This window comes from Citrus sinensis, chromosome 9 (genome assembly GCF_022201045.2).
Source record: "Citrus sinensis cultivar Valencia sweet orange chromosome 9, DVS_A1.0, whole genome shotgun sequence".
Lineage (NCBI taxonomy): Eukaryota > Viridiplantae > Streptophyta > Magnoliopsida > Sapindales > Rutaceae > Citrus > Citrus sinensis.
The window spans coordinates 29,861,018-29,869,835 of record NC_068564.1 but is presented as its reverse complement, the minus strand read 5'-3'; the positions used below and the strand labels follow the sequence as shown (position 1 = coordinate 29,869,835).

The following is an 8,818-nucleotide window of genomic DNA, read 5'->3' as shown; positions in this document are numbered from 1 at the left end:
TAAACTTTTACTCCTCCAGAACGAAACACTGAAACTCATCATCTACAAGTAATCTGATAACCACGAATGATCTAATTCGAAAAAAGGCATTTTGTTGTCTTGGCATCCCCATTATACGACGTGCACAAGGGTTTTATTTTCACAATAAGAATTAAATTATGGGCTTCATATCTCGCTCTGCCGGGACATTTCCTCAATATATAAAGACCATATTCTATTGCAGTGTCCACAGGATGAGCAGGAAATAATATGACGGTATGTTGCTTAAATTCAGTCTTATATTCACTCACATTAACCGGTTCAATCCAAAGAATACTAGTTTAATTAATTTCATTTGTATTCAATAGTTTCATATTTCTAATAATTCTCATACATGAGGTTGTCTTCACTTTGTTAAAATTTGAATTAAACCTAAATATTAATAGTTGTTATTATTACAAAACAACATAATTTAAAAGGAAAAATTACAGACTCTGAATGCAATTTAGTTCGAATACAACATATCAAGTTTGTCTATAAAATAATTAGCATTTTCCTTATTGTTAGTGATACCCAAACTAAGTGCACTTATCACTTCTCATTCATGCAATTAAAAAGAAGTTCGTTTAACTCTTCTAACTTAAATTAGATTATATCAAGTGAGAACTCTGAGAATCAATCAATATTTGGATTAATAACAAGTTTAACAAAATTTATCTTTGTCAAACTCATATGATCCCGTGGAAAATTCTTAAATTAAACCCCCACAGTATTTTTATGGAGATTCGAATGATTTTCCTCACACTTGTGAGAGAGTGGTTCTAGCGCGATGATAACCGTTTCAACCTCTTAGCCACTCATAATTAATCAAAGAAGACTGAAAAAAAAAAAAAAAAGAATTCCCTGAAGTTCCTAAACTGACCCTTCCTCCCATTGCAATAACACAAGGCATCCATGCAATTTAATTTCAAAACCGAAGGCAGCATTACAGCACCGAATAAAAAAGCAGTACGCACAGACATCCGAAAAACGAGAAAAACTAACTGCACGTACCCACTCGCTTCAACTTTATTATAAATACTTGCCAAAAGAACGCTTTGTTATGTAGTTTCGGTTTCTTTTAAAAGAGCAAAGTGACCGAATATGGCTTCAGCATATTTTACGATGCTGTTAATTTGCTTTCGGCTTTCCATCACGACAGTGCTTGCCCATCCCAAACAGATCCCATTGGACGCTTCGAAGCTCGAAGCATGGATAGGAGAAAACATGAGAGAGTTCACGGAGAGAAAGGCCCAACTGGCGCAGGGCAAGAACGACACCGTTGTGGACCACGTTCTTGCCGCTGCGGAGGATGGGTTTAGGGTTATAACGGTGAGGAAGGACGGGAGAGGAGATTTCAAGACGGTCACCGATGCAGTGAAGAGCATTCCGTCGGGGAATACGCGACGGGTGGTTGTTAAGATTGGCGGCGGAGAGTACTGGGAGAAGATCACCGTTGAACGTTCTAAGGATTTCGTGACGTTCTTCGGGGACCCATTTGACATGCCCAAGATTGTGTTTAACGGCACTGCCTTGCACTTTGGGACAGTTAATAGTGCTACGGTGGCTGTTGAGAGTGACTACTTCGTGGCTGCTAATGTTGCATTTGTGGTAACCTTTCCATTTCTGTTTTGTTTTGTTTTGTTATGTTTCTTGAGCTCTCTATTTCCTTTTCCCTTCTTCTTCTTCTTATTATTATTATTACTATTTTTTTTTGTTGGCAAAAGGTTTTTTCATCACCCCATCCAACACAACGCATACACAATATGTATTTTTTATTTTTAAAATTTTAATAAGTGATAAATGTATGTGTGATGATATCAATTTTTAATAATAGGGTGACGAAGTGACGGTGTCAATACCATCTAAGACTTTTTTCTCATACTGATATTTATTTCATTAATTATTTAAATAAGAAAAAACTACTCAAAACCTAATTTTGAAATCAATTCATTTGATAAAAGGAGAAGAGATCAGGAGAAGCTCACCTGTGAAAATTTATCATTTTCCCCTTCCAGCAGGACCACCACTTGCATTTGAACAGTCGAGCTTGTTGATTTGGTAGAAATTGAGTAGTCCGTCGGCTGCTTTTAAGTGCAATAATTGTGGCTACTACTGAACATGTGACGAGTGAGAATCCAAGCGTGGTATTTGTGAAGTCATTGTTGCAATCTTCACCCGAATAGCATGATGGATTAATGTTGATCATAATGTTCATTCCTTTGTGTTATTTATTTAATAAATGTATCTATTGTTGATCTATTTTTGTGCATAGAATTCGGCTCCAATGCCAGATGGCAAAAGATTGGGAGCTCAGGCAGTGGCAATGAGAATATCAGGAGATAAAGCAGCATTCCACAATTGCAAGTTCATGGGTTATCAAGACACCTTGTGTGATGATAAGGGCAGGCATTTCTTCAAGGACTGTTACATCCAAGGCACTGTTGATTTCATCTTCGGAAATGGCAAATCTCTCTATTTGGTACTCATGGTCAATTGAGATACATTATTATAGACACAGGCGTTAAATAATCAAGAATACTATTGATTGTTTTAAGCTATATCTGACACAGAGAACTACTATAGTCTCAGTAGCAAATGGCTTGGGAGTGATAACAGCACAAGCCAGAGAACAAGTAAACGATGACAGCGGATTCACGTTTGTTCACTGTAACATAACCGGCAGCGGAGACACTTATCTCGGGCGGGCATGGAAGGAGAGGCCTAGAGTGGTGTTTGCATACACATACATGGGGACTCTCATCAATAGCCAAGGATGGGCCGCCGGTGAACAGGCTCAGAATCACAAGTATATTAATTGCATATATGCATTAGTTGCATTTACGTATATGTAATGTCGGTGATTAATTTTATTTTGTGTTAATGTTGAAAACTATATTAATTACTATTGTAGGACGGTGTATTATGGCGAGTACAAGTGCATGGGACCAGGGGCCAGCTCCTCAGGAAGAGTCAAATTTGCCAAGTTACTCTCTGAAGCTGAGGCTAAACCGTTTTTGAGCATGACTTATCTCAATGGAAACAAGTGGCTTCTCCCACTTCCCAACCTATGAACAGCTGTCGTTATTGTTGTAAGAATCCCCCAAACCTGGTGGCTGGTGTAGTGTTCATCATTGTTCCTAGATAGAACATGGCTTTGTAAAATGCCTTCAACAAAATTTGTACCCAACAATCCCTTTTACCAATGAGAATTCACAGATCACACTCCGAACTACGCCTCCTATTAGTGCGATTGTATAGGAAAAATTAAATATGAATTTCTCAGGTTCTTCATTCAACTAAATGCACCAAAATAAAAGGAAAATGAACTCACAAGATGAAGGGACCTTAATCCTAAAACAGCTACAGCATCAACAAAAGCTATCACCAGATAACTCATAATTAGTTGACTGAATTTCTAACAAAAGTTATATTGGATTGAAATGGAGACCTTTGATGATTGCAAGAACAAAGAGAAGCACAAAAATAGGTATCAGCCCAAGAGTGCCTTGGAGTCCTTCCATTTTCTACGAAGAATTTTCAGTTTCTGAGATTATAAGTACTAATTAAAAAGACCAGCTTTCATTTCTCGGCTTTGCACGAAATAATTCATTCTACATGTCCCTTAGAAGCACTTATCCAAGCTTGATTGTCGCGAGAGGGATCGCTACCCGGGTAAATTATTAAAACGATATTTAATCGTTTGCTTAATCTTGGTACCGGTGAACACAAACGTGGGATGGGAGATTGAAGCCATGATTACAAGAAAAGGGCATCGTTATGTACCTAGCAACTCAAACGCTGAGATAAAATATGTTAAGCAAAATAGAGAATTCTTCTGGTGGTGAAAAAGAGAAACCATGCACAATAATTTCGGACAAGATTCAGTTTTTAGATAAAAACTTTAAGAGAGAAAAAGAGTTCAACAATGGACTTGAAACAATTCGGAAAGAGAAAAATCGAAATTAACATAGAGATGGCCCCACAATAAAAGCCTATGAACTATGAAAAATTGAAAATCTTATGCTACAGCAGCACTAAAAGCCTCCATTGCTGTGCCCACGCCGCCAGGTGACTGTCCTTTGCCGTTTTACTCATCGACGGCTAGGGGAACTGTCTGAACCTGAGAAACAATATAGCACAAATGGTAATTTTAAGCCAGAAGAAATTAACCAAATAATGTGAGAAGAGAACAAATCTGTGGCAGAGGAGTACCTGCTTGCGATACATGAGCGAATAAAACATTTCAAGGTAGCGATTCTTCTCGCGACTATCAAGCTTGGATAAGTGTTTCCAGAAGCCATACACTCCACTCAAGTTCAGAAGCCTTTCAGAGTAAATTTTCCATGTATACCTACAGAACAAATTAAAGCAAATGAACACCGTTATTATTTACTTAATTGCTGAAAAAAGGGCTCAAGGCAGTGGAATTAGTACTTCTCCTGAATGCGCTTTAATCCTCCCTGAGATATCTCGTCCCAGTGACCGGGATCAACCTTGCACTTCTCAAAGAAATCGACAAGGATTCCCGCAGCTTGATCACCCTTGTAAGGATCGATGTGGAAACCAGATTTTCCATGCACAATAATTTCGGCAGGGCCACCATTGCAAGTTGCAAATGTCGGCAATCCACAGGTCATGGCTTCAACCACAGTCAGTCCGAAGGCTTCATATAAAGCAGGCTGCACAAAAGCTCCCTTTGTGTCACATATGTAACGGTAGAGTTCACCATTCCTAACGCGATTCATCTGGGAAGAAATCCATCGGAACTGGCCGTTCAACTTGTATGTGTCAACTAAGCCATACATTTTTTTCATTTCAGCTTGCTCTTCCAAGTCTTTGGATTCCTTCCTCCTGTCACCACCAACTACCACCAAGTTAACCAACTCGCGTAGCTTAGCGTTCTTCCCGTACCACTCTACAAGTCCGGTTAAATTCTTCACTCTGTCCAGCCTTGCCATTGTGAACAGAATTGGCTTGCTGCTGTCTTTCAATACACATCTGTTTGACAACATTTTGTTAATGAAAATAGGGGATTTTTTTTTCTCTTCAAACACTGGATGTGAAAAGTTAGGTGGCGGGGAAATTAAAGAAACTTACAAATGTTCTTTATTCTCAACGGGGCTGTAAAGAAGCTCTTCAATCTCGGAATGGAAATGCTTCAACCTTCGCTTCTCTTCCATGTAGGGGAAGTATATGGTCATATCAGCACCAGGGGAGACAATGTTGAATTTGGGGTCAAATGCATCAATCCCGTTAACAACTCGGTAGAGTCCAGGAAGAGAGAACGCAGTGTGGCTCTCATATTGACCAACAGTGTCCTTGCTGTGAAAAATGAGCATAACATCCTTTTCAGTTTCTTAAGAAAATCTTTACACATCAATTGAAACTCAACACTGAGAAGAAGGATTATTAACCTTCCAGCAATTTCTTGGAAAGTGCTAGTGATAATAAAATCAGTTCGATTCATGGCAAAGAGATCAGCTGTGAACTGGCAGGAGAAGTGGTACTTATCATCCAATTTTTTCCAGTTGATATCCGAATCTGGATACTTCGTTAGCTCAAGAGCGTGAGCAATGGTGCACTGCAGTAGATAGCAACAGCAATCACATAAGCTTTGTTCCCAGACCACACACACAATTTATCTATATCTATATAAAGGACATACCTGAGTGACATCTAATTTATGAGCTAACAAAGAAGCAACAATGTTTCCATCACTGTAATTTCCAATGATCAGATCAGGCTTGCACTGTAACTCTTGGATAATTTCAGTTGCAACATCCTGCAAAGAAAAAGAGTTCTTTGAATCTCTCATAAATCCAACAACATAGCAGTGAAGATCAATATAGGTTCAGTGCAGTGATGAAGAGCAGAGATGGTGGAAGCATTTCAAGATTCTAAAAGTGGATTTTCACCTCAGTGAAGGTCTCCAGGTAGGGCCAAACTTCAAATCGAGAGATCCATTTGCGAACAATTCCCTCCTCTGTTCGAAAAGGAACTCGAAGAATATCTGAGTACTTTGTACCGTATACTTTCTCAACTCGCTGACCACAAGTTGTCCCTACTGCATCCGGGAGGAGTCTAGTGATCTGCAGATGCCATAAAGATTAAAACTTCCAAGGAATAGAATCACAATGCATTGCGACTAAGAGAACTCGTGAAATTCTTAAAGCTTACAATGAGTATGCGTGGGGTAATATCAAGTCCTTGCTGCTTAATGCGAAGAAGCATCTCGTTCTCCAGGGCACGAACTTGATCCAAGATGTAAACAACCTAGAAGGAATTGCGAAGATTTAACCACAATCATAAAGTCAAGCAAGATATAATAATAAATTTGGCTTGTAAACTAACCTGGCCTCCGGTGTCAGGGTAGCCTAAAACATTGTCTTGGGCAAAATATCCATGAGGGGTAAAAATCACAACATTAAAGACTCTCGGAATTTTCCCAAGAAATGTTTCAAGAGTGCTGGATTCAGGTGCCTGAAGAAGATCCAATAGAAGTTGAATCATCCCTAGCACATGCTCGGCGTTATCGCCCCACCCTCTCTCAAGACCAATTTCTTGGAATTTTTGCTCAAACTCAGCATAAGATGTATCCGGGGCTAGCATAGAAAGATACTTCTCTGCCATCCTCAGAGAAGATTGGAGGGTTCCCAAGTCTTGAATTTTTTCATTCAGCATCATATTCTGCCCAAAGAAAAGAAATTGAAATCAGACGTTAATCTGAAAATAGATTAATAAAATCTCAGGTGCTTTGGAATACCTTCCCCATGTGTGAGTGAACACGGAGAAATTCAAGCAGTGATTGCATGCTTTCCTTGTCATTGAACAGTTTTGCAGACATGTGCCGGTTAAGGAACTCCATGCCATGGCCAATGGAATTTGACAGAGTTGGGTGGGGAAGAGCTCTGAATGGTTCAAAATCCACCTCAAATGCAAAGTTGCCGTTGGATTTCCTGCATTACAACAGCAAGCAACGCTGATTCGAAGAATAAGAAGGAACAACAATAAGCAAAAAAAAATAAAAATTCCAGACTTTGAATTTATTACCTTCCATCAACTATTTCCTCCTTAAAAAGGAGATACTTAGACACCGAGATCTCCTCAACATCAACTGTTTGGACATTCACTCTTATGTAACACCAAACCCCAGGACTTGTACGAACAGCAAAAGCAACCCAAGGAGATGACACAGCTGCTTCCTGGATGATACAAATAGTACAAGAGTTACACGGTTCATCGAGAACATAATTGAAAAACCAGAAACAAAAACTTCGAAGCGGCAAATAAATACAACCTGTGTGGCATTCAAAACATCTGCAATTGCTGCCCCATTAGATTCGGCTTCCAGCAGAGACAAAATCTGCTGCCGCTTGTAAGTTCCACATCCAAGTCTTTCAATGCTGTAACAAACGAACACAAAATAAGGAGGAAATCTAAACATCACAAGCCACAGAAGACTTCAGCAATAAAATTAAAGCAACGTAAAGCTTAATTAAGAGCATGAAACAGCAACTACCTCGACAGAAGTGTCAATGATTTAGACAGGGTTTCGATAAATTGTTGGGCCATAGCTCTTCTTTGAATAAACTGTACAACAAAAGAGTCTCAAAACGTGAAGGGGGGGGGGGGGGGGGGAACTATATATGATGTAATAAGACTGACTTACACAACTGATCTCTTGAGAAACAAAGGCAAAAGTGAGGATTAAACAATAACGTTGAGAGGGTTTTTATAGGACGAGGAGCTGGGAATAAAAATGGAAAAATATAAGTGAATAAAACATAAAAGGAAACAAAATAAGAATCTAATTGTAGATTGGAAACTTTTCACTCAAGAAACCTATAAACAATGTTGAAATAATGATTTTATCCCATTTGCCTTAAATGAAAGAGGAAGAGGGTGTGAATAATTATCATCTTAGATTCTGTTTTAAAGAAAGATTATATTCTATGCTACTAATTTTTTTGATAAACCCTTAATCCTAAAAGGGAAAAAAATAAATGGAGATATTTGTTAACCTTAGAGAAGCAATAGCCGTTAGACGACCGTTATTTTAGAGCGGGAATGAATTGCTTTTGTTTTGGACTCGCGTCTAGTTTTAAGGCCCAATTCTCCTATCCACCCGAGTGGGCGTGGGGTCATTTTCTATTTGTTTTAAACATTTTCAAAAGCCCATTCACTCGGTAACAGCAGTACAATGCTTACATAGTTGAATATATGTAGTTGAGGTTCCAAATAATATGTTAGTAATCATCTATCAGGTATAAAGCATTAATTGATTTTATTATTCATTATTAATGTGCTCATATTACAACCCAATCAATGAGTGTTTATGTTATTTGGAATATAAACAATGTATCTCATTAGCTCTACAAATGCAGCATATTGCAAGTATCCATAAACAACCACCTAAACCCTTGTTACGCTTAGGAGTTGCCTAATTATGCAAAATTAGTTCACATGTAATAAATAAATTTGTTAAAAAAAATAAAAGCAAGTTAAAATAACAATTTTTTACGCAACAAAACTCCTCTCATATTTAACAGTGCGACACTTAGTAACTAATCAAGACTCCTTCATGCAATACTCCACTTCAGATCTGATGTGTGCAGCGACAACACATCTCAATATTTGATGCACACATCATCTTTTGAAGAATTACGAAAAGACCCGAACTTTTTTTTTTTAAATATTGATATTACATTAATTTAGATTTTATTTTGAAAAATTCTGAAGAGACCCAGATTTCAAAAAGAGAATACTACCAGAATTTATACTCACATATTTTAAAGAG

At 38.1% G+C, this 8,818-nt stretch overlaps 2 protein-coding genes across 2 annotated transcripts; one reads left to right on the top strand and one right to left on the bottom strand.

Annotated features, from left to right (window-relative positions):
* Positions 1–557: 557 nt before the first annotated feature.
* Positions 558–3,092, top strand: LOC102625719 (putative pectinesterase 63). Its single transcript, XM_025097453.1, has 4 exons — positions 558–1,629; positions 2,294–2,500; positions 2,592–2,869; positions 2,933–3,092. Exons 1-4 carry the CDS (start codon positions 1,123–1,125, stop codon positions 3,090–3,092), a joined length of 1,152 nt encoding a protein of 383 aa, XP_024953221.1. The 5' UTR covers positions 558–1,122.
* Positions 3,093–3,889: 797 nt separating this feature from the next.
* On the bottom strand, positions 3,890–7,970 carry LOC102626007 (sucrose synthase). The gene is made up of 14 exons (XM_006474620.4): positions 7,691–7,970; positions 7,541–7,611; positions 7,319–7,424; positions 7,072–7,223; positions 6,785–6,977; positions 6,373–6,708; positions 6,199–6,294; positions 5,937–6,110; positions 5,687–5,803; positions 5,436–5,602; positions 5,119–5,343; positions 4,456–5,019; positions 4,234–4,372; positions 3,890–4,141 (listed from the first exon to the last, which is right to left on the bottom strand). Exons 2-14 carry the CDS (start codon positions 7,591–7,593, stop codon positions 4,109–4,111), a joined length of 2,355 nt encoding a protein of 784 aa, XP_006474683.1. The 5' UTR covers positions 7,594–7,611; positions 7,691–7,970; the 3' UTR covers positions 3,890–4,108.
* Positions 7,971–8,818: the final 848 nt, after the last annotated feature.

Excerpts from the sequence above, each read along its gene's own strand:
- LOC102625719 (XM_025097453.1), top strand. The coding sequence starts at position 1,123 with ATGGCTTCAGCATATTTTACGATGCTGTTAATTTGCTTTCGGCTTTCC. Across the intron at positions 2,501-2,591 it reads ATGGCAAATCTCTCTATTTG|AGAACTACTATAGTCTCAGT; the intron begins GTACTCATGGTC and ends TATCTGACACAG. Across the intron at positions 2,870-2,932 it reads TTAGTTGCATTTACGTATAT|GACGGTGTATTATGGCGAGT; the intron begins GTAATGTCGGTG and ends TTACTATTGTAG.
- LOC102626007 (XM_006474620.4), bottom strand. The coding sequence starts at position 7,593 with ATGGCCCAACAATTTATCGAAACCCTGTCTAAATCATTGACACTTCTG. Across the intron at positions 5,020-5,118 it reads GTTGAGAATAAAGAACATTT|ATGTGTATTGAAAGACAGCA; the intron begins GTAAGTTTCTTT and ends GTTGTCAAACAG. Across the intron at positions 4,142-4,233 it reads CGCTCATGTATCGCAAGCAG|GTTCAGACAGTTCCCCTAGC; the intron begins GTACTCCTCTGC and ends ATTGTTTCTCAG.